This window comes from Amia ocellicauda, chromosome 7, assembly GCF_036373705.1.
Source record: "Amia ocellicauda isolate fAmiCal2 chromosome 7, fAmiCal2.hap1, whole genome shotgun sequence".
NCBI lineage: Eukaryota > Metazoa > Chordata > Actinopteri > Amiiformes > Amiidae > Amia > Amia ocellicauda.
Window position 1 is genome coordinate 8,776,373 of NC_089856.1, and position 25,792 is coordinate 8,802,164.

General features: G+C 43.2%; 1 protein-coding gene across 2 annotated transcripts in view; it reads right to left on the minus strand.

Annotated features, from left to right (window-relative positions):
- The window catches only part of LOC136752690 (bile acid-CoA:amino acid N-acyltransferase), a 40,460-nt gene extending 25,341 nt beyond the window's left edge, over positions 1–15,119 (minus strand). Inside the window, exons 1-6 of one of the 2 annotated variants that reach the window (XM_066708208.1) lie at positions 15,034–15,119; positions 12,586–12,734; positions 10,360–10,569; positions 2,148–2,241; positions 1,598–1,821; positions 766–941 (exon numbers count right to left, since the gene is read on the minus strand). In XM_066708208.1, the coding sequence (XP_066564305.1) occupies positions 766–941; positions 1,598–1,821; positions 2,148–2,241; positions 10,360–10,569; positions 12,586–12,712 (831 nt within the window). In that variant the 5' untranslated portion in view covers positions 12,713–12,734; positions 15,034–15,119. Of the gene's footprint in view, positions 1–765; positions 942–1,597; positions 1,822–2,147; positions 2,242–10,359; positions 10,573–12,585; positions 12,735–15,033 lie in introns of both variants that reach the window. The other variant, XM_066708207.1, reaches the window with a different exon arrangement.
- Between the last annotated feature and the right edge of the window lie 10,673 nt (positions 15,120–25,792).

The window sequence follows — 25,792 nt, forward strand, 5'->3', positions numbered from 1 at the left end:
TTAGCCAATCATACCAGTGGGCCTTTACTTCCGAGTCTACAATCCACCACGCCTATTCAAACGGTGTGTTCCGATGAGGGGGTTAAAAACAGGACAGAAAATAGCCTATTACTTCTAAATTATGATGTTTTTTGATGTAAAAATCTTGATAACATTATAAGTGGACATCGGAGAACAGTACAAAATAAAAAAAGCCAGTTCATGAACACTTTAATGAAGGAATGAGGGAGAAACGCTTATTAATTTGTGTCAAATTATAAAGAAATAAAAGGCTGAGTTAGCTTTGCATATTCGTATAGTTGTCATTTCACATTGCTTGTCAACATGTGTTATAGCTTTTTGTTTTAGTTTTTTTCTCCAAGCAGAAGAAAATATGTCACAGTGAGTCGTATTCTAACATAAACTGTTGTGAAAATGTGCTAAAAGTTTTTCCTAGGATTGGATTTTACTCCCAGCTAAAAGTACGTATAAGAGTCTTTATGACTAACTTCTACCTCCTACTCTGAGCATGGAGTAATTTTACTCCTAAACTAACTTTTAGCATGATTCCTAGGAGTAATTCTGAAATGTTTCATGCATAAGGGCCCTGATCTCAATCACATTGAGAATCTGTGGCACTATTTGCAAATTGTGGTTCACAAGCGTGATCCAACCAACCTGAACAACCTGGAGCAAATCGGCCAATTTACACTACAACTAAACTTGAACAGAGCATCAGATGAGCTCCTCACGTATTCCCATTTTTCCCTCTTCTCTCTAACTAACCTCGAAGTACTGATCCCCGACATTCACAGTGTGCAGTGTCCCCGTCAGCTCCCTGTGCCCACAGTATGCCAGGGCTAGAGAGACAAATCCATGAGAAGCCAGGAGGGCAGAGCGGTACTCATTCAGTCCCCCGCCCATCCCCCACATATCCAGCACAGCAGGGAATGGTCCTGGACCTGGGGAGGAGGGGGAAGAGGACAGAAAGGGCAGCTGTCTATTAGGGTGTCTACAGCAGAGTATTTTCACATTAACCCAAGATTCATCATGTGCTTCTCATGTCATTTCAGTAGTGATCAGAATCCATTTCATCATGTTCTTTTTCATACACTTTTTCATGAGGGGCTCCATTTCTGACTGAATCAAATTATCGAACACATATGACATGGTTTACAGATTTTTCAACTTGGAGCTGGGTTGGAACAAAATAATGAGAGCCTATTAATTTAACTGTATAAAACTTACCTGTTTAGGATCCCCCCCCCCCACACCCTTGCAAGGAGAGTTCTGAATTGGCTACAAAGATCCAATCAGATGATTCTCTGGTCCAATCAGATGATTCTTTGTTCACAGACTAGAACACTGTAGCATGATATGAATGGAATACCTACAGTATTATCAATGTATTGTGTCATCTATACTAAAGGGCAAATAACCCCATCATTGACAGGCATTTTTACCCGTCAATCTACAAGGCAGTTACAACACAGGCAATAGGAGACCTATGTAGTTAGTGCCACCCCAAATGACCACATTCACCAACAAATTCCCATCTAAATAGGAGCCAGTGCTCCCTAGACATTACTCAAGTGTCCCCTCCCAAGACAGTTCTCACCTGCAGGCAAGAAGAGGGTGCCCACCAACCCCTGCTGTCGCACCTCCACCCTGCGCACTCCTGGTGCCATGTACCAGCGCTCCACATTAACTGCAGCCAGCACTGCCCCCTCCTGCAGTCCCTGTTCAACATGGCGACTCTCCAGGGAGTCAGAGGAGCGAACATGTCCGCTGAGCACGCATACCTCCATTGTGAATGGAGTCTCCGCATTCTTTTTCCGGAACCTGCAAAAACAAGACCATTTAATATGGCATTTGCTAAGTTCCCATCATAAGCAGACACATAAATATCTGATCTGTAATTGGTTGGGGGTTAAAAGGTCAATTAGAAATAAATTTGACCTCTCCGAGTCTAAATCAACACCCTAAGAACAAGAATTTGAAAATTGTGCAATTATATAAGGTAGAGCCCTTACTCTACAATAGTTGGACTGACTAAATGATTGATTGATGCACTGACTGATGGAATGACAGGAGGACTGACTGAGACTGGTGAACTGACTGGTAAACTGACCAACATATAGACAGAGACCCATTCACACATCCTTTACCTCAAGCCCTCTCCCCCCACAGGCTGCAGACTCCAGAACAGACCCATGGGTTCCAGGCCACTGTAGGAACCCCCCAAAGACTGGTCCCGGGACACTAAAGGAAGAGAGGGCAGTCAGCCCCCTGCTGCACAGTTTAGCACCCCCATCCCAACCCAAAATACACACTACCCTAAAAAACCTTATTCAGTATGTGGCATTCATGTTTGAAAATGACATTACATTGAGTACTCAACAGCACTGAAGGTACTGACAGTGTAACCCACAATGACTACTTTAGGATGAAACCAGAGGACGTGGTCACTGGTGGAAAGGAAGAGGAGGTTTAGATTATGACTGAAAATACACAGTGCTGTTTTTTTAAAACATTTGTGTATGAAAATGTCATTTAGCCTTTATCAATTTTTGTGCCACAAATACATCTCATTGCATGTTTTTCTTCCTGAAACGAGATCTCAATCCTATTATTTAGACTAAACATTTAATACAATGTTGGTCTGAACTATTTTAAAGAAAACAACAAATGTATTGCACAGGTGGAGGTGCGTACCTGGCATTTTCAACATCGATCCACTGTACAAGAACTGTGGTCCCAAGTTGGAGCTATCAGCGCTGATAATACCCTGGGGAGATTCGAACCCCGGTCTCCAACGCCACAGTGCAGCGACCTTACTGCTTCACTAAAAGGCCCAGGCAACTAAGCGAGGCCTCAGGATTGCCACAATACTATTGGTATAAGGGGGCTATAAGCTACATACAACCCATTATATATACACTTACATATTATTAATAAATTGCTGTTACAAGCTCCCCCCCTTCTTGGTCTACGATCTAGGGGTAGAAAGTGTGGGGGGGGAACGTAACATAATGCGCCTGCACAAGCGACTGGGGAAAGTGTGGTGAGAGGAGTGAGTAGTGGGGAGACAGATGGGGCCACGGACAATGGTGTAAAATAATAAATATTTATTGTTGACACAACAATACTGAAGACATGACAAATACCCCGGATGAAACACAATAATTAACAATAACACAGATCCAAAGGGAGGACGAACACACAGGTGCCAGATCAAAGAAATAAACAAAACCCCAACCTATTTAAGCCCTTACGGCAGAACCCACCTAGTCTATCCCAAAAATACACATTGCGGCACCCTGCGATGGACTAACCTGGTGTGTTTCAACAAAACCCAATCCTGCATGATGAATATGTAAACCCTGGGGCATCTTACCTACCTACCTCGCCCTCCCCAGGCTTACTACAGGGATGGGTGACAGTGGGATTGACACAGATAAGATACACACCAACAATACACGAAACCCGCAGGTATAACAATAGCAGATGCACAAAGTAAAATACTGTTTATTGGTAGAGTATTTTACATTACGAAAATTAAAACACACAATTTTAATACTTATGATTATAATTTGTTAAAAGGACATCTCTAAAATCACTTAAAACTTTTAAAATAATGTGATTATAACAGAACCGAAATACCAAATAACTCAAAATATAATTGTGCAACAAAACAATTAAACCAATAAACTTGTGATTAAGTGGCAAAAACTCCCAAACCAACAAAATGTTCAAATGCATTAAATTAAATGGGAAATGCATCAGATAAATCAATAAAATAACAAAAACATAAAAAAAACAAAAAAAAAACAATGTGATGCATTTGAATAATAAACATAACAGTAAACGCATTTGACAAAGAAAAAAAACAAAAACAACCAAACAAAACAAGTGCATTTTAAAATCCAAAATTCATTAAAACCAATTAGAGGTCATTTTTAAAAGACAGTCATTAATCAATAAAAGCAATTATTAATCAATAAAAGATCTGAGACTCGGGCTCCAGCAGGGGGAGATGGCCATCCCCGGAGGTGGGGTCCCATCTCGAAGATGCCAGTTCTTGAAGGCTTCCTCCTTGCCCCTCTGATGGACCTCCAGATTGACATAGTCCCTAACTAGGACCATGCCCCTCCGCGCGATGACAACTGGGTCCAGCTCCTGCTTGTTGAATAAACAGATGTTCCGTCCCTCCCACAGGGCCTGTTTCACTGCGCAGATGACACGCCACCAGCACCTCAAGGTTGAAGATGTAATTCCCCTGGCTGGTCCATAAAGGATCTGCTGGGCGGTCGCCCGCACAGGAACAGCAAACCTGTGGAGGAACGGGAAAAACAGGAGCCAAACCCTGCAAGCGGAGGGGCAATCCATAAAGATATGAGCCTCTGTCTCCCTTCCCAGGCAACCTTTGGAGGGGCAGGTGTCAAACAGTGCCAGGCCCCTTTTGTACATGAACACTCGGGTGGGGAGACACCGACTCACGGCCATCCAGGAGACATCTTTCTTTCTTTTGTGAGGCAAATGTGCGTAGTGTTAGCCCAGATAAACTGTCAGGTTTCGGGAGGGAAATCTTCTATTCGGCTGGTCTCTGACTACAGATGGTCTTGTAATCCCAGGAGACCAGGGCGACTTTATGGAGGCTTACTTCGAGCACAAAGGCTCCGAGCGTCCTGTAGAACGGCGGGGGATCCCACGAGTGCAGTCTGGTGTTATCCATGGCGCAGAGGCCGAATGGTCTCAGGCTACTGGCAAAATAAAAGCAGTTCATAAAACTGACTTTCTTGCCAGCAGCCTGGATGTTCTTGACCACATATGCCAGCCCCTGCGCCTTAATAAGCCGCACAATGTCCGGGACCCCCCTGCCTCCATCCAGGGTACCCTTCACCATTTGCACTCTTTTCAGCCTCTCCATTTTGATCCCCCAGACAAACCGAAATATAATTCTGGTGACTAGATTTGCAGTGTCCTTGTCTGGGGAGAAGATCATACCAACATAGAGAAGAATCAGGAAGAGGATGGCCTTTACGACCAGCACATTACCAGCCATCGTCAAGGTCCTTCTGCTCCAGCCATGGATCTTCGGACCTTGGATAAGGCTTCCTCCCAGCTCCGGGTGCCGGTGTTGGTCCCGTCGATCGTGATCCCCAGAACCTTGATGGACGGCTTCACAGGGAACACGGTCGGCAGGCCCGGCCGACAGGCCATGCCTTGGAGAGGTAGACCTCGCTCTTGGCCTTATTGACAGCGGTCCCCGTCGCCCTGCAGAAGCCGTCCAGCAGTTCCTCAACCCTGACCACAGACGGAGTGTCCGTGCAAACCACAGCCACGTCGTCCATATATGCCAGGACTTTCAGTTGCTCTCCGCTGGAACCCGGGAGATGGAAACCTGTCACCCGAGTAGCCCAGCGGATCGCCTGCATGAACGGCTCCAAACAGAGGACATACAGCAGGGCCGACAGGGGACAGGGTTCCTGTCGAACCCCCGACCTGACCGGGAATGGTTCGGTCAGGTGGCGGTTCACGAGGACCCTGCTGCTTAGGCCGCTGTAAATGATCTTGACCCATCCTCTCCATAACGAGCTGCAGGTATTCGTGGCCCACTCTATCGAAGGCTTTCTCCTGGTCCAGGCTGATAAGGACCAGGGGAAGCCTTCTCTCTTTCGAGTAGGCCATGACATCCCTGAGCAGCATGGCGTTGTCAGCCACTGATCTCCCCCGGGCACCACAGACCTGGTCGGGATCCACGACTTGAGGGAGTGGCCGCTGTAGCCGGAGCGAAAGTGCTTTGGCCAGTATCTTGTAGTCGGTGCACAGGAGGCTGACCGGCCGCCAGTTCCTCAGATCCTTCGGATCTCCCTTCTTATGAAGAAGAGAGAGAATGCTTCCTAAGCACCTCCCAAAAGATCTTATTGAATTCAGCAGGGATCCCGTTGGGACCCGGTGTCCTTCCAGAGTTAAGACTCTTTATCACCTAGGAGAGTTCCGTGGTGGTGATCTCTGGATCCTCCTCGCCCCCCTCATTGCGGGACTCCAACAGGGACAGAAAGTGATGGATCAGATTTTGATCCACCACCTTCTGATCGTACAACTGCCTGTAGAAGTCCCGCACCACTGTCTCAACAGCCTCTATGCCCTCCACCTCCTGCCCCGAGGCAGAAGACTCAGGCGGGGGAGGCGGGCGTTGAGATTGGAATATTTCGCCCGCCTCTCGCAAGCTTTCCATTTCCCTAGCTGAATGAAGTAGTCCTTGGCTCTGCTCTTCACCATCTCCCACCACTGAATGGGAGAATCAAAAAGGTCCTTCAGGGTCCTACACTCCTCGAGGCATCTGCTAAAAGTCTTAATTACATGAGGGTCATTAAGCAGAGAGGTGTTGAGTTTACAGACCCCAGGCCCCGACTCCTGTGTGCTCGGGATGAGCACCTCTGTCGTCAGGAGCCTGTGGTCTGAAAAAAAGACCGCCTCCGAAGACATGGCGGTCCTCTCCAGTGGCTTACTGAGGAGGACGAGATCTATCCTGGAGAAGGAGGAGCCAGAAGAACTCACCCAGGTGAATAAGCAGACCAGGTCCCGACCTGCGTCACAGAGTCCTCCACGAACGCAGCGAGATCCCTGCTGGATCTATCGTTGCAGGGCTTACTCCGGTCTACATCCCTCAGGGCACAGTTGAAATCACCTGAAATGATAACTGGTAAGGTGCCGATCAGGAGCGGGCGTAGCTGAGGGAAAAATAGGACTCTCTCTCTCTGGCTGGTGGGGGCATAGACGTTGACCAGCCTCAATACAGCCCCCTTGTATTTAAAGTCGAGGCTGGCCAACCTGCCCGCCTCTATCACCCTAAATTTTTTTACTTCTATGAAGGAGGTCTTCAGGAGTATGGCAATCCCGTCCGCTCGGGACACGTTGGACCCAGACCAGAAGGTTTCACCTAGGGTCCAAGTGTCCCGGAGATCTTTATATTCCTGTTGGAACGGGATGCCGCACTCCTGTAAACAGATGGCATCCGCCTTCATCCCAGCCAGAGAGTTTAAAACATCGTCCCTCTTTTTCGCCTCAGCAATGCTCCTCACGTTTATAGATATGATGACTAAAGCCATAATGGCGGTGAGGGCAATTACCCGCTCCATAACAATCACGTAAAGAATCCTTCCTCTTCCCCACTTCTCTCTTCTCCCTCAGATGCACAAAGCTCTGGACAGCACAGACAATACACTCAGAATGACAAGCCTCCTGCGGGACGGAACGGGAGGGTTCAAGTAGTCAGGGAGCCTCCTCTGATTGGATGACCAAGGACAGCATGGGAAACAAATGGACCAATGACGAGTGACAATGGAGGAACCCGGACCTGAGAGAGACAGCGGGGGAAACACAGCGCCAACAAGAAAACAACGACACCGCACAGACTGCACAAGTGCGGGGTCGTAACAATTGCATTACAATTCCAGCTTGCTAATAAAACATGTACAGCTTTCAATATACTCTCAGTTATTTCACTGCATTTAATAAAACCTTTCAACCAACAATTTTTACACTGGTTATTATTTTTAATTGTTAGCAGTGGTATCAAATGTTATCCATGTACACCAGAGCATTTGCCACAATTAACAATTAAACAAATATGTTGTCAACAGAGATGCCAACATTTGAAAATGGAAATCCTAGCACCTGGTGAGCGAAGCATCAAGAAAACCCTAGCAAACCCTAGCATACCCTAACCATGCCCGCTTCACGCACTTAAAGAGAAAATCAATCAATATCCAATATAATGCTTAGACAGAAATCATGACTCAAATGATAGCTTTTAAAAAAAACAGGAGACAAGGAGATTCAGCATACATTTTTCACAGTACAGAGTATTTATTGTTTATGTACAAGGAAGTATATGCATTAGCATCTCTGAACCAATACATATGTTTCTTACTACTGCATATATATATATATATATATATATATATATATATATATATATATATATATTGTGGCAGTGTGAGAGGCAAGGCTGTGGTTCAGGGCAGGTCTTTCAGTGGAGGAGACTATAAAACATCTCCTCCAGGACTCCAAACACCAGAAGCCAGCAGGGCTCCTGATGGCCATAGCCCCGCCTACCACTTCCCCTATAAAAGGAAGATGGAAGCGAACCAGTGTGTTTGGCTGGGGTAGCAAGGTGCACAGGAGGGAGAGAGGAGAGAGGAGAGAGGAGAGAGGAGAGAGGAGAGAGGAGAGAGGAGAGAGGAGAGAGGAGAGAGAGAGGAGAGAGGAGAGAGGAGAGAGGAGAGAGGAGAGAGGAGAGACTCCCACTGGTAATGAACTTTGATTACGGACTGTGACTACGAACCTGCCTTGCCCCTGTCCTGCTTCTGTCTGCCCAGTGTTCGGCTCTACCGACCCAGGCATTTACTGTTATTGTTAGTGTTTGTTTTGTAGTTAGGGATGGTTTATATTTAGTTAGTGCTCGGACAGAGCTAGGCTTTGTTTTGCTTGTTGACACTGTGCCTGCCATTAAGAGAAGCAATAAAACAACAGCAAGCCTGTTTTGTACCCTTTGCCTGCCTCCCTACTGTGTGTTTCAAGACCAGACCCCGCCTACATACAGCCCTTTCTTGTGACGGGCCCCCCAACCCATTACTATATATATATATATATATAGTATCACAAAACTGTACCTAATACTATAACTTAAAGTTGAACTAAAATAGGCATATAAGCTAGTCTTGACAATTCTCAATCTAGAAACTAAGCAAAAAAGGCATTCAATTTCAGCCAAAAAAAACAAGAAAAAAACTTTTTACCACTACAGATTATTATGCTAAGGATACACAATTGTAAAGTACACAATTCAGTGTCAGTGATGGCTGGTCAATGTTATGGCTTATTCACATATGTAACTTAGTATAAGTGGCACTCTTCCACTTCATCAATACAGACTTATTGTACTGATGAAGTACAATACGTCAGCTGCAGTACAGGTCTGGCAGAGCATCACTAGTGAAGAAACCCAGCATCTGGTGATGTCTATGGGTTCCAGACTCCATTGAATGCAAAGGATTTGCAACCAAGTACTGAAACTCACAATTTAATTAATGATTATGTAAGTTTGTCCAAATACTTTTGAGCCCCTAAAATTGGGGGGACCACATATTATAATGGGTGTAATTCCTACACCATTCACCCAATTTGGATGCATCTCCCCTCAAATTAAAGATTAAAGTCTGCACATCTTGATTGTTTCATTTCAAATCCACTGTGGTGGCATACAGAGCCAAAATGATGACAATTGTGTCAGTGTCCAAATATTTATGGACCTAACTGTATACCATCTGGCCCAGGTGATTTGTTTTTAATTCTGCCAATGCCTCCTCATTTATCCTGATGTCTCTCAGGCTTTGACTAGACTGATTGTTAACCTGTAGCATGTTATCTGATTTTTCTTTTGTAAAACCCTCTGTGAAATACTAATTTAGAAAATCTGCCACATCTTGTTCGTATTCTAAGATACTTCAATTTTTAGCCTTTACCCATTTCACTTTTTGAATGCATTGTGATTTTTCACATTTTGTTCCACTTTGTACGGTACCATCCATAATTACTCCATAGCAGGAGCAGGACTAAGTTAGTCCCGTACATATCCTATAGAGGGAAGGAGAAGTTATTTGTTGGTTCATTGTAATGCAGACCTTTCTTAGTCCACAGCTGGGGACTAACTTCAGCCACCAAGTTCATTACAATGGATATTTAACTTTCATATTTGATTAGTACAGAGTTGTATACTAACCATGGGCTCATCCCCAGTTAGTATGCTGCTTTCAGTTTACTATACAATTGAGCGTATACGACTATAGACATTGAGATTGTGGGATAAGATTTTAAAATTGTCTTTTAGAATCAAAACACATTGATGCTGAAACCAAAAATACACAATTATGCACTGGAGTATTCTTGCCGAGTTTCCCTGCGAGGCAATAAATGATTATTTTTTAAGTCGTTATCTTAATCTTAAGATAATTAATGGTATATAAATGCTAATATGCTAGTTCTATCCTGGTCACCGTTTCTCCATTAGCTGTGCTCTGTAATAAATCTCAAATATTGATTTCTACAAAAGTAAAATGCTTCTTTCAACTTCGGGACAATTTTAAAATCTTGTTTTCTGTCAGTGTCCTCTTGTACATGGAGCCATGGGTTTAGACCGAGGTTAAACTGAATTAATTAGAAGAGATTCTGGAGTCAGTTAGCTATCCTCTCATTATAAACCCGAGTTCTACAACAAACTCCACACATCAAAGAATCTACCTCTTTTAAGCTACTGCTACATCTAGTGATGGGAGGAAGTAGCACAGGTAAAGTTCACCATGCAGTACTCACAGATCACTGTCCCCTTCTGGTCACTGCGGTAATACGAGAATGCTTCCCACAGATCCCCATCCTCACTGCGCAGGTGGGACCGCACTGTGAATGGCTTATTCGGAGGTAGATGCCAGATACCAATTTCTACTGGCTGGTCCACAAGAGCACGGCTGGGCGTGGCAGTCAGCAGCGGGGTTTGGCTCTGTGTGCTCCTATCACGGACTGCACCTGCTGAGGGAAGGAGGAGGAATTAATATTCCACAGTAATATTCCTCACTATGTCTGCTGCCCAATCAGATCCCATAAACAGCTGGTTAATGTATCTGAATTGATGGGAAGAGCAATAATGACATTAACTGGACATCACAATATATATTTGAAGAACCTTTTAAAGAAGCAAAGGAGGCTTCGAAGTACAGGAAATAGAATCTTTATTATGAGCTTGGAGGAATCACTTGTGGGGGCAAGACAAAGTGCTTAGCAGAACAGTTACAGCTTTTATAGATCAAATGACACATGATACTACAACTGGTATCCAATCATAAAGCATAAAAAAATGCAAGCTTTGCAAGGAGTGTGGGTTGTAAATCTGTGGGGGTTTCCTCCTTGTCATGGAAGCACATGTCTTCCTGATTTTGCATCCAGAATGTTCAATCTCACATTCCGCCGAGTCAGTCAATTTGACCAATTTGGTTATTAAAATTTGCGCATACCCATTCGTGACTTTTCCTAAATATATGTATTAAACATGCCTACAGCGTTTTAGCTGGATAAACGCAAAAATAAATAAGTTATAAACACATTTACCTAGAATTGACAAAATCTGGTTATTTTGGCCGGTCATTTAAATACATAATAACTCAAATATAACGCATAATCATGCCTTCCCTTTACAATAGAGTCAGTCTGGCGCTCAAGTGGCGATCTCTACCTGTCTACAGTCTTTCATGTGCTTGAAAAACACTCGCATTGTACAGCATTACAGGTGTTTTCTTACAACTGTAGTCAGATTGAGCTGATACAGTGATTACCCGCAAATACACATGGATTGGAAATGGAGATTGAAGAGAGCGAGTTTTGAAAATGCCATGTATATGAACATGACTGATTCAGGGGCATCAGTGATATTGGCAATTACAGATCATTCATGGGTTTGTGCCAGTGTTAAAACATTACGAGTGAAATGCCAGGTCCAAATGGCACCGAGTGCTACTGCACATAGTACAGAGTGCAATGACACAGGCACATCACACACAAAATAATGATTCTTGGACGTTATCACCAGAGGAGCATTTATTGCGATGCTATATATTCATGGAGTAAAAGTGTTACTGGAGAGAGCTGTCAAAATGCAGTGTGAGGTACGAACTCATGCAGGGAAAGTGCAGAAACGTGTCCTGTGTGGACTGTCCAGAGCTGTCAGGTATGCAGACTAAATATATAGTAAATTGCTTCTTCAAATGCAAAGTTACAGTGAATAAAAGCAGTGTATGTTGAAAACAAAGTTTACACTGTGTTGACAATGTTTACTTTAGTGTACAAGAATGTTTTGATAAATGCAATAGTTATTTTTTAACTAAAAATATTGCTATTGAGCATTATTCCAATATTTACGTTTACACTTGTTTCATTATCTTATTCTATGCCGTTTTTGAGTGTTTTGCTTATTGTAGGCTATATAGTTATTCATGTTTTGACTGCAGTGTGTGTGTTTAGAAAAAAGTGAGTTATTTATAGCAATAATATTAATGTTTTATGATCATATTTCAATTTAAATACTACATTTGTGCTATGTAAATGTTGGATTTGAAGTTCATGAATAAAACTTCTGAGTTTTATATGATGGTTTGCCTTTGATTGTCATAGTGCAGCTGTTAAAGAGCTATCGGTTACAATGACCAGCTTTGGCGCTTCTAGTGTTAACAATGGAACAATGGAACCATAAATCAATACAATGTGACAGCTCCAGCCTTGAGAACACAGGAAGACCTGAAGCGGATTCTGAAAGAGGAACTTCTGGAGAATCTTCCCTCATAAAACAGCCTTGCTAGCATTTGTTTGCTTGACCCTTAATATGTTAACTGTCTTGATATTATTCATTACACTGGTTTCTTCAAAAGGATAATACAATTTGATACTTCATACAAACATTTAAGATTACATTGGTTACCAACACTACTCGACAGGGTGCTTAAGCAACAGTAATGGCTCAGTGCTTCATGTCAACATTCGTAATTCCCTTACCCATGATACAGCTGGTCTTCTTGAAACGGGGGATGGTGCAGGCATGGATGGACTGGATGAGCCCCTCCCAAACCCTGTGACACACCAGGAGAGCTCTCATTGTCCTCGACGTGCTGAGCATTCGCATACTCTGAGCCTCAGAACGCTCTCTGAAGGGACACAGAGAGTAGAAAGATATTTATAGGACCAAGAAGTGTTGAAGTAGTGTTGAAGTAGGCATCACTGTGGAGTAGTGGTTAGGGCTCTGGACCTATAACCAGAAGGTTGTGATGATAATGTAATGTAATGAAGTGGATAAAAGTGTTGTATGGTCAGTTGGTGACAAACCAGTATGGTAATTTATCCAACATTTGTTACCCAAATAATGGCACTTATGAGTGAATTCACATTCTCAAAATAGCACAGATTTGATTGAACCCTAACGAAGACTGTATGGTCTATGCCATGTCTGGCACATTTTAATCCTAGCAGACCTTTCCAGAGATTCCACATCCATTTTCGCAGGGATGCAGTGGTGTTTTTTTTTTTTTTATGTTACCACCCCAATTTCTCTCCTGGTTGCAGCTCCTCATTTTGCATCACTCGGCTTCTGCATTAGCACAATACAACCGATTACAAGCATGAACCCTGTGCACTGGTTCAGTGGACCAGTGATGACCAATTATATATATATATATATATATATATATATATATATATATTTTTTTTTTTTTTTTTTAATGTTCCTGAAGAGCTGGTGGGATTGCGGGCCAGTAAGCCAAAGGGGGAAAAGTATTCTCTGTGAGTTCATTACTTCACATTCTGGGCTTACTGGTCCTCTGGCTGCTCACCACATAAAAGCCTGCCCAATCCACAGCTTGGGGCGATTGTTTTTATTCAGTTTTTACTGGGCTGCTATTACTTTGGAGCCAGTCTATGCAGTGGATCAGTGACCCCTAGGTCCACTGACCACATCACAAAAACACAATAAGACAACTTGATAGCTCGAAATGCACATGCACTGTCCCCTTATGGTCACTGCGGTAGTGCAAGAATGCTTCCCACAGAAAAATGTAAAGTACACAATTCAGTGTCGGTGATGGCTGGTCAATGTTATGGCTTATTCACATATGTAACTTAGAATAAGTGGCACTCTTGCACTTCATCAGTACAGATTTATTTTCCACAGACAAGAGCTTCAGCTTCTGTACACAAATAGCTTCTAGGGTATTCCTAGACAGATTTGGGCGGAACTCTGTTTGAACTTTATGCACAATGCTGAATATTCTCTCTGTGTCTGCATTTCTGTGGGGTATTATCAATATAGTTAGCATTACCATGGCCAACAATGCAAACTTTGATTGGCTTGTTACAGAATTGAAGATCCTCCCTATCATGTACCAGGAAAAATCTACCCTGTCTGACCAAAGAATATCTTCATGAATGTTCTCTACTTGGTATGCAACAAACTCATTTTCCAAATGATCAAGCCTATCAACTGAGACCAAATCAAATCTTTTGACAAAATACATCACAGATTCAACATCACATTTGCCCTTCTGCATGTTTTAAGAGCTCTTCATGCAATGGCAATTTGCTGGTAATATAAGAACTGGCCTCTGCATAATACTCTCTGCGTTAAAACATATATTTTTCTCCTCATTAGAGAACTTCCCTCCCTTCTTGCATTCCTCTAAGTACTGTCTGGTTTTGGTGCCAATCACTTTCTATCCCTTATATTAATTCTGAATGTAGACCTCACACTAATGATTACCACAGGCTTAATGAATTTGCTGAGAAGGAGTAAATGCAAGGAATCCAATTCTCATTTTAGAACCTGAATAAATGGCTCTTCTCTCTGCAGTGCATTTAAGCCCTCAAAACATGGTAAGGAGGTTTGGAGAAACAGACAGGTTAGCTTCACTAGGGGATTTTCTAGGCTTGTTGTCTGGCTTGCCAGCTGGTATTGCAGGTTTTACACCACTCTCCTTGCTAACAACTATCTTCTCCAAGCAGTAGATTTTCTAAGTCTACATATAGGTATCTTATACTTCCATCCTTTGTATACAATACTTATGTTATTGTGAAAGAATAGTATGTAGGTGCAGGTAAAACAGTTCGTAGGGTAAAGTGAACAGGTGCCTGAGGACAGGAGTCACGATCAGATGACTGGATGTGAGAAACAATATTCCACAACTGGAGGTTTATTAATTCTCCTTGCAAATTCCTGTTAATTGCCTTTGTTAAGTGCTCATTTTAATTGCCTGTGTTAATTGACCGTGGTCTGTAAATAAACAGAAATATATATTTTTACAATAAGATCTGAATCAGTAATATGTTTACATATTTACAGCATTAACATTAACTGCAGAGCTACATTCACTATAAACATGAAAAACACAGTTAAATGTTGATCTTAGTATTATATAAATCATCCTGAATTAATCACTAACAAAATTGGAAACTTACATCTCCGCATTGAGGCACGGATGGTGTAAAAAATGGCAAGGAAAGGAGAGGAGGTTTGTTGTTTACAAGTTTGCAGCAGATAAATGGCTACCTAAGGAAATTTCCAGAAATGGCATGAATTAAATGTTATAACACAACATGAACACTAGAGGGCGAAATATCACAAGCTAAACGGACTTTCTGACAGTTATTATTTTACTGTAATCTTCATTTTGACATTGAATCATTAGTAATGTTGTGTTAGTTTGCATTAATGAATATTGCTGACCTTTGTAATACTAGAAAATAACATGTAGACTGTACAGTGACTACGTTTAAAAACAAATATTAAAATAAAACTAAAATGTAATTTCACACAAATAGAAAAACATAGAAGCTACTATTTTTAAAAGAAAGATTAGTGTAACTACTATTTTTTAAATCTTCCATTATAATTGACTAGACTGTACTAACAGATTAAATGGTACGTTGATTACTTGCAGAAGACACCTTATTCAAGGTATTCAAATGATGAGGTCAGAAAAGTGTTGGATATCTCCAGCTTTTTAGACCCGAGATTTAAAGCCTGCTTTTCTGACAACCTGGATGCCACAGTCCAAAACTGTGAAGAGGAAGCTCTGAAGCTTTTGACGAGCACAGATCAGGATGTGCCTCTCCCTGCAAACCCATCTGCTGATGCATTTGGATCTGCCACATCCCTTGAACATACAGATGAGCAGGGAGGAAGTAGCAGCACAACAGCAACATCACCTGCTGCCTCAAAACAAAAGACCCCAAATCTGATTGGATTGCTGAAGGTGGCAGTCTGGGAGATGGAACATCAAAAGCTAAGATGAAGAAAGAGATATCAAGTCAATACTAATGAAAACCCACTGACCTGGTGGAAGGAGCATTCGGCAGAAATGCCTTTCCTATCTATCTTGGCAAGGAAATACTTGTGCATCCCAGCCACAAGTGTACCTTCTGAAAAGGTATTCAGCTGCAGTGGTCACATCCTGAACCCCTATCATTCCAATCTGAGCCCAGAAAATGTAAATATGTTGGTGTTTCTCCACAAGAGATTGAAATAAGCTGAAACTTTGCTGAGATTGTTCACGTCGGATTGAACACTACTTCCAGTTAATTAGTGCCTGATCTGTAAACTGAAAATACATTTATAGCACCCTTTTCAGTTGTACTTTTAAATGGACATTTCAAAGCCAGACCAGTCAATTTCTGTGGTTTAATTTAGATATTCTGCAGTAATATTTAATTTTCATGCAAAATTCTTATTTTTTTTCATCTCCATCAGTTTTGTACAAAAATGTAAGTACACTTTAACATAAAAAATTGTTTTAAAACTAACTAAAGTTTTTTTTGTTAAAAACTAATTGTGCACTGTAGAGGTCTTCACGGGTCCACCCGAACCCGAGGACCCGGGACCCGTCCCGAGACACATACGGGTTCAGGTCCATATTTTAAACCGTCAGCCGGGTCCGGATCGGGTCCCATTCTCGTACTTCGGGTGCCGGGTCTGTTTAACATTGTGTGTAATACCCGAGTGATGCGACGACTTTACCAATTGACGATTGGCTCTTTTATTTAGAAGGACTTCCGCCATATCGGTGACAGATGACGTAAACCGAAGTGCATTATGGGCATCGGCACGATTTTTGAGATATCGTGGTTGGAGTTCGTTCACTTTGTATTTAAATCTATGGCAGACGCGTCTCAGAGCACAATGACAGCAGATTAGTGATGCTTACGTCAGTGGCCGTGGCACTGAAAGATATTATAGTTCAAAATGGGCAAACAGTGGAAGTTATCGTATTATGCTAGATACAAAAAAACTGCAAAGCTGCAAAGTCGCGTTTATCCTCCGCCACCGTGACAGCAAGTGGACTTTAGAGGCTGAAATAATGAGTGGATCATACAGGCGCTTTCAATCAGCAAGAGGAGCAACATGGATGTTATTTTACCAGCTTTCTTGGCGAGGAGGATGGACTGTGTGTGTCATGGTCATGTACAGGAGAGAAGCTACTAACGTTACATAAGGTAAGACACAATGTTTTATTTTCACAACTTGTAAATTAACTTGTTAATAGCGATTAGCTGTGGGATCTGTGCCGATTGGGTTCAATCGGGTCTGTGTGTTCGGCTGGGTCCGTGTAGCACATTTACGGCATTTCTCGGTTCTGCACAGGTCCGGTTCCATTCTTTCAAATAATAGATGGGTCCAGGTTGGGTCCGGATAGCACATTTCCGGGTCTCTTCGGGTTCAGGCACACATTTTTGGACCCGTGAAGACCTCTAGTGCACTGTGTATTTCTTTAAACAGACATTTAAAAACAGATTACAAAAAAATACATTATACTGTGATACTGTCACGGTCTCTCAAGGAGGACCGCAGGGTACGGGAGCTAAGGACCCAGGTGCAGCGCTCGTAGAGGCAGCTGACAGGACAAAAGGGCTAGACAAGGACGTAGTCGAGGTCACGGGCGATGGTCAGGAACAAGAAGGCAGAGAGAGAGACAGGACTGCGAGAGAGAGCGAGAGCGAGACAGGACTGGGAGCGAGAGCAAGAGCGAGACAGGACTGGGAGCAAGAGCGAGAGCGAGACAGGACTGGGAGCAAGAGCGAGACAGGACTGGGAGCGAGAGCAAGAGCGAGACAGGACTGGGAGCAAGAGCGAGAGCGAGACAGGACTGGGAGCGAGAGCGAGACAGGACTGGGAGCAAGAGCGAGAGCGAGACAGGACTGGGAGCAAGAGCGAGAGCGAGACAGGACTGGGAGCAAGAGCGAGAGCGAGACAGGACTGGGAGCGAGAGCGAGACAGGACTGGGAGCAAGAGCGAGAGCGAGACAGGACTGGGAGCGAGAGCAAGAGCGAGACAGGACTGGGAGCAAGAGCGAGAGCGAGACAGGACTGGGAGCAAGAGCGAGACAGGACTGGGAGCAAGAGCGAGAGCGAGACAGGACTGGGAGCGAGAGCGAGACAGGACTGGGAGCAAGAGCGAGAGCGAGACAGGACTGGGAGCGAGAGCAAGAGCGAGACAGGACTGGGAGCAAGAGCGAGAGCGAGACAGGACTGTGAGCAAGAGCGAGAGCGAGACAGGACTGGGAGCGAGAGCGAGACAGGACTGGGAGCAAGAGCGAGAGCGAGACAGGACTGGGAGCGAGAGCGAGACAGGACTGGGAGCAAGAGCGAGAGCGAGACAGGACTGGGAGCGAGAGCGAGACAGGCCAGGGAGCGAGAGCGAGACAGGACTGGGAGCGAGAGCGAGAGAGAAAGGGGGAGCACGGAGCACGGAGCACGGAGCACGGTGGGGACGGCCACGGGGCCGAGGAGCAGGAACAGAGGTAAAAGAGAAGTCGGGAAGGAGGGAAGGGTAAGGAGGTCTGGGAGGCGGCCACAGGACAGGAACAGGTTCGGGAGGACCGGGAGGCGGCCACCGGACAGGGGCAGGACCCGGAGGACTGGGAGGAGGCCACCGGACAGAGGCAGGACCTGGAGGACCGGGAGGAGGCCACCGGACAGAGGCAGGACCCGGGTCAGGTGGAGGAGGTGCTGGACACTCGGAAGGCAGAGCTGAGGAGGCCTCAGGAGGCAGAGACTTGGGAGCCACGGACAGTTCAGAAGACGGAGCCTCAGAAGGCAACGCAGGCTCGTGGATCGTGAACTCGGGCTGAGCGGAGGCAGCCGGGCACTCGGACTGGGCGGCGGCGGCTGGGACCTCGGGCTGGGTAGTATACAGGACTGAAACCGAGACCGGGATATCTGGTTCGGCAGACGGGACCGAAACCGGGACCGGAACCTCTGGATCGGCTGACGCAGATGGGACCGGGACTGGGACTTCTAGTTAGGCGGACGCGGACGGAGCCGGGGTTGGGACCTCTGGCTCAGCAGCAGGTTGGGTTCATTTAACCCAAAACGAAAAATGTCCTTTAGGCAGGTGTCATTAAAGTCCACTTCGGCAGCCAGGGAGCAGAAATCCTCCACATATTCCTCAATGGAACGGCTTCCCTGGCGTATCTCAAAGAGGAGCACTGCTCGGTCCATGTTGATGGCGAAGTATTCTGTCACAGTCTCTCAAGGAGGACCGGAGGGTACGGGAGCTAAGGACCCAGGTGCAGCGCTCGTAGAGACAGCTGACAGGACAAAAGGGCTAGACAAGGAGAGAGAGAGAGAGAGAGAGAGAGAGAGAGAGAGAGAGAGACAGGACTGGTAGAGCAAGAGCGAGAGAGAGAGAGAGAGACAGGACTGGGAGAGAGAGAGAGAGAGAGAGAGAGAGGAGCAACACCTATTAAGATGAGCTCCTAACTTTTCAACTTTTTTACTTATTAAATGAGATAATTTGTGAAAAATAATTACATATGCAGTCAACACAAGGCATGCTGCATCAATGAAGATAAATTCATTAAAAAAAGTAATTCTAAAATGAAAAAAAGAAAAACAAGGAAATAACTGGAACAAGGATTAAAAGGAAATAAATGTACAGTATAGATATATACACTCACCTAAAGGATTATTAGGAACACCTGTTCAATTTCTCATTAATGCAATTATCTAACCAACCAATCACATGGCAGTTGCTTCAATGCATTTAGGGGTGTGGTCCTGGTCAAGACAATCTCCTGAACTCCAAACTGAATGTCTGAATGGGAAAGAAAGGTGATTTAAGCAATTTTGAGCGTGGCATGGTAGTTGGTGCCAGACGGGCCGGTCTGAGTATTTCACAATCTGCTCAGTTACTGGGATTTTCACGCACAACCATTTCTAGGGTTTACAAAGAATGGTGTGAAAAGGGAAAACATCCAGTATGCGGCAGTCCTGTGGGCGAAAATGCCTTGTTGATGCTAGAGGTCAGAGGAGAGTGGGCCGACTGATTCAAGCTGATAGAAGAGCAACTTTGACTGAAATAACCACTCGTTACAACCGAGGTATGCAGCAAAGCATTTGTGAAGCCACAACACGTACAACCTTGAGGCGGATGGGCTACAACAGCAGAAGACCCCACCGGGTACCACTCATCTGCACTACAAATAGGAAAAAGAGGCTACAATTTGCACAAGCTCACCAAAATTGGACAGTTGAAGACTGGAAAAATGTTGCCTGGTCTGATGAGTCTCGATTTCTGTTGAGACATTCAGATGGTAGTGTCAGAATTTGGCGTAAACAGAATGAGAACATGGATCCATCATGCCTTGTTACCACTGTGCAGGCTGGTGGTGGTGGTGTAATGGTGTGGGGGATGTTTTCTTGGCACACTTTAGGCCCCTTAGTGCCAATTGGGCATCGTTTAAATGCCACGGCCTACCTGAGCATTGTTTCTGACCACGTCCATCCCTTTATGACCACCATGTACCCATCCTCTGATGGCTACTTCCAGCAGGATAATGCACCATGTCACAAAGGTCGAATCATTTCAAATTGGTTTCTTGAACATGACAATGAGTTCACTGTACTAAACTGGCCCCCACAGTCACCAGATCTCAACCCAATAGAGCATCTTTGGGATGTGGTGGAACGGGAGCTTCGTGCCCTGGATGTGCATCCCACAAATCTCCATCAACTGCAAGATGCTATCCTATCAATATGGGCCAACATTTCTAAAGAATGCTTTCAGCACCTTGTTGAATCAATGCCACGTAGAATTAAGGCAGTTCTGAAGGCGAAAGGGGGTCAAACACAGTATTAGTATGGTGTTCCTAATAATCCTTTAGGTGAGTGTATAACTTGAATACATTTCTCAAAAGAAATTAGGAATAGGAGAAAGAACATCTGTTAGGATGCAGAGCAATGTTAACCAAAATTGAAGAAGGTTTAGAAAGGAGAGTTTGTTATGTGTGAGACAAATGTACTGCCACGAGAGATTCTGATGGTGATTGACTGGAATATGAGGGAAAATAAGGAAGTTACTAAAGGTATAACTAAAGGTGTAACATAACTAATTTAATTAAACATAGTCATAGCAAGTTATAAAACTGTTTGGAAATAGTCCTTTCACAAACAGAAATACCCTATCAATTAGGAAGAGGGGGGCAGGGCCAAGGGCCGTGACACTGCTCCCCATTGTTCACCTGAGCAGACAAGCAGCCTGAGATGACTGTGAGAGAGAGAGAAGGCAGAGACTGTAACTACGTGTAAGGGTTCATAACTTACTACAAACAGAGCAAGAGTGTAATGAATGGTAATTTACACTGCTTGTATTAATAATGATAATAATATTGACGAATACGGCACATACTAGATGACAACTGCATAAAAAAAAAAAAATGAAAATAGGAATAATAGGAGTTGTTCCTAATTAAACTATGTAAATAATTTTAAATTATGGTTTATTGGGAAAAAGGTATTGAGAATCAAGGAGTAATAATTGCCATTTACCCAATCATTTACCCAACTACTATTAACTATGGTGTTGAAGGAGCTGCTGTAATAATTATTGTAATGGTCTCAGGTATTTAAGTTAGATAAAGGGACAAAGATAAGCACATTGTTTTGAAACTTTGACAACTCCACACAAAAGATTATCTACACTAGGAAGTCAAGCTGATTCAGTAAACACAGGAGATATGATCCTGCTGACGAGAGTTGAGTGCTGTACTGAAATAATTTGATAAATGAGATAAATTGGAATCAAGATTATTATTATTTTGAATCGTCCCTTTACTAGAAACCTTATAGATTGTGCGAATGTCAACTAATGTACATGTGATAGAGATGCCTTTTATAAGGAGGATCTCTGATGTTGTGCGAACCACACATTGTGTCTTCAGATGACCGATTTATTCCACATGGCAGATATGCACATTATGAATCGTGTCCTGAAGGAACCGATGTCTGACCCGTAGTGGCAGAGGTGCATATGGAGAAGACGCTGGTGTTCTCGTTGAGACACAGTAGGCCAAGGGCGGGGCTTTAAAGACAGCCTCACGGCATCTTGAACAGACCGATGTTGAGGTCCACAACGCTGAATTGATGGTTGACTCAGTGGAGAAATAAGTTCAAATACTGGGGGGATGTGTGCATTACTCTTTTAAATTGGTTTGCCCCAGGTTTTATAGTAACAGCTTAGTAATATTGTAGAACTTGCCACATTTGCCAAGCTCATAATCCTGCAAAAGTTCATATGCAAATAGATTGTGTTCAAAAGCTTAAATGTTGTGGATATGAATATATACTTGTAGTAATGTATAGGTTTTCTAAATGGGTTGAAGCCTATCCCGTTGAAGTAGTAACAGTAGCAAAAAACTGTTAAGGGATGTTATATGTACATTTCGCATTCCAGGGAAATTTCCAGTGATAGGAACACTCATTTCACTGGGACAATAGTGCAGGAACTATGCAAAGTCCTGTGAGGTAAACAACATTTTCACTGCCCCATCTCTCTCAGTCAGCTGGAGCAGTGGAGAGACAAAATGGGATATTAAAGAATAAGCTGGCTAAAATATGCAAACAAACAGGACTCAAACGTCCACATGCCCTACCTATAGTCCTAATGACAATGAGATGATCAGCAAATTGAAAAAACTGGCCTTCTCAGTGTGAGATTATTATGGGATGACTTATGAGACTCTCCGTCACTCCTCCATTGTCTGTAAGATGATGCTATGTTGTCTTTTTGTATGGGACTAACACGTGCATTCGAAGCTGTCCATTCACAGATGAAAGCCGCCCAGACTGAACCTTCCTAACAGGATTGCCGTCCCTTCCAGCAAGGTGAGTATGTGTATATCAAAGCACACATGAGATAGTCCTCCCAACAGCCCAGGTGGACAGGGCCCTACAAGGTGCTCCTGACCACCCACACAGCTGTGAAGTGCCAAGGAAAGACGACATGGATCCACTCGTCCCACTGCAAACTTGCCAATCGAGGTGATCAGCACAACCCTGGTGGAGAACAGAGGGATGCTCGCCTTCGCCTGGATCCTCTTCCTCATCGCCTGCGGGACCATCATCTGCGTCATAGCAGCCTGGAAAAAGGGCGCCTTCAACTGCAAGCTGACAGGATCATCACTGACTGAGGAAACCAGTCCAGAAGAAGCTGACTTCAGCATCACCCTCCTGCTAACAGCACAGGGCTGGAGCAGTGGCCCAAAAGGAGCGACATATTGACACCACAAACACTAACATGTACACAAAATACGACTGAGGATTCGACAGCGACAAGACAGCCACCTGACCAGAGGAAACACCTACCTCCAACTGTCTTATCAGTTTACAAAAGACTTGAATCTGTCAAGGTGCTGGGTGTGTTCACATGTGCCCCATAACACTGAGGGAGGCATTCCCATGATCCCTGTTCCCTTGACTGCAGAAGATAACTGTGCTATATGGAAACATTATAGAATAGATATGAGTATTTGCAATACTGTTAATGTATCTGCCTCAAAGTTTACTGAACAGATTCATGATCTTACAGATCACATTCGTAAAGAAGTAACTAAAATCCACCAGACCTCGGAGTGGTCTCTGGGGAGCTGGATAAGTGCCTCCCTAGCAAGAATTGCTGCTATTATAGCCCAAAGTCAGCTTTTTATCATTGGCATACTCATTTTTCTCTATATTTGTCTATTGTTTGTTTATATACTGATCAAGTGTTGCTTTGCTTAAACTGCTAGAGAAATGCAGAAAAGCCTTACTCCTGTTGAAATAAAGGAGTCTGTTAAAGTAATGTATGAGGAAATGCTGCAAGAATGCAGTGATATAATGGATCTTATGAACATAACCTAATTACACTGAATGATGTCCACTATTCCCCCTGAGGTTAAGGTTTACAACTCTAGGGTCTCATCAAGGCTCTGTATACATGTATGATTGTCCTTCATAGGACAAAATGGGGGAGTGTGGAAGGAAAGTTAGAAATTCTTTTATAATACCTGTTTTTCTCTCTTGTATACTTAAGAAAGATAAGGTCAAGCTAGAAGGTCAGGCCAGAAGGAAGCTTGATTTTGGTTTGTTATTTATGATGAGAATCTTGGAGGCAATGTCAAACAGTATGATTTAATTGCCTGCTCCCTAATCCATGTGTTGATCTGTGAACTCTGTCCTATAATTATATATATTCTGCTTAGATAACTTTTAAGATAACATAGTAATGACTTTCTGATTATAACCAGCTCTTTGATTTCTGTGTATAAATGCTCTGACTGTTAAAATGAAGGCAGAGCGACTTTGGGATCTTCTTGATTCACTGTTCCTCTCCACGCTGCGTGTATTAAAGGCATTGCAACTAACGTTCCAACCTGATTGAAGAAGATTGTTCTTCCACAATACTACACTACACTTTCACAACACTATACATTAAACAAGGAGTACCCTACTATTGTTATTCTATACTACACTTGACTATTACTGCCACACACGCTAAATTATTGCTACAGAAACCTCACAACTACCACTGCTACACAACTTTACACAATTACTACACACTATTATTACACTACACTTTTACTGCTACACACACAGTACTACTAGCAATCTCAAATTGGGAAGGTATAAAACATTTGTTTAATAAATAAGGAATATTTATGCTTCAAAATCCTTAAGTAATGCTATAAATTGTGTTGATTTTATTACTGTACTACATACATGTACTACATGTATTACATACACTCTCACTCCCAGTCTCCCTGTCTCTCAGATCTAAGTACTACCTAGGGGCCGGTTGCATTAAACTGTATTAGACTTGTCTTAATTTAAATGGTCTAATGCAAGTTAGTCAGCTGCATACAAATTATGATGAAGAAAACTTACCCCCAGTCTATCTTACAATTTAAGTGTCCTTTCATTGAGGCTGTTTGCCTGAGACCACTGTGACTGACAGGTGGAGCTTCGCACTGGCTCACATACAAAACATGAAGACTCCTCCGCATAGATTGGTCTGTTTAAATTTTGAGGGAGGTCCTCCTCCAGAATGTGGATGTTTGTTTTAGCAAATTCTTCTGTTACAGACTGCACACACAGCGGTTTGACTCTTAACTTTATTAGTGCATTAGTAAAAGTTTAAGAAAATGAACCCTAAACTATATATTTTTCTGCATTCTATTTCAATAACAAATATAGGTTTTCAGTTATTGTGAACTGGGATCTTCACTATTTCAGAGAAATATTTGCCATGGTTTTTTTTTGTCTTAAATGTCTTAAAATACCCAGAATGCATTGTGTGATTGACTAAGTAAGACCAGTCTAAGGAAAGACTGTTCTTTGCAACGGTTTTAACTGAGAGTCTATCGCTAGTATGACTTAATAATTATATTCAGTCTTTGTTTATTACATGTGGTGTCACTCTTTTGCCCTCTCTGTGTGGTCACTCTTTTTCACTGATCTCTCCATCTTTCTCCTTTTCTCTCTTTCTCTCCTCCCAGTCTTTATTACAATCATCCACTGTCAGTGGCAATGTTTATATGGAGCATGATATTCCATTAATAATCTGCCTAATAGTTCAATTGGCATACAATACCCTCATATAAACACCTGAATCAAAACAGACTATGCAGATTGAGTTCATTCTGAATGAAATTTTGATCCGAATGAAAGACATTTGAAAGTATAGACCTTTGATAATGCGTTCAATAGAATACTTTTGGTATCTAATAGCCATGTAAGAATTTAATCCTACTACTTTCTCAATCAGAAACTATGGGTTCTTTCATCGCATGTCTGTGAATTTGCATTGCATGGTGAAATTCAATAACATGGCAAGGAGCAGAAATTAGTCTGCTGCGGATGTTTTCGTAGTAACCTTGTTGCTGAAGGGTGTTCTACGCATGTCGCA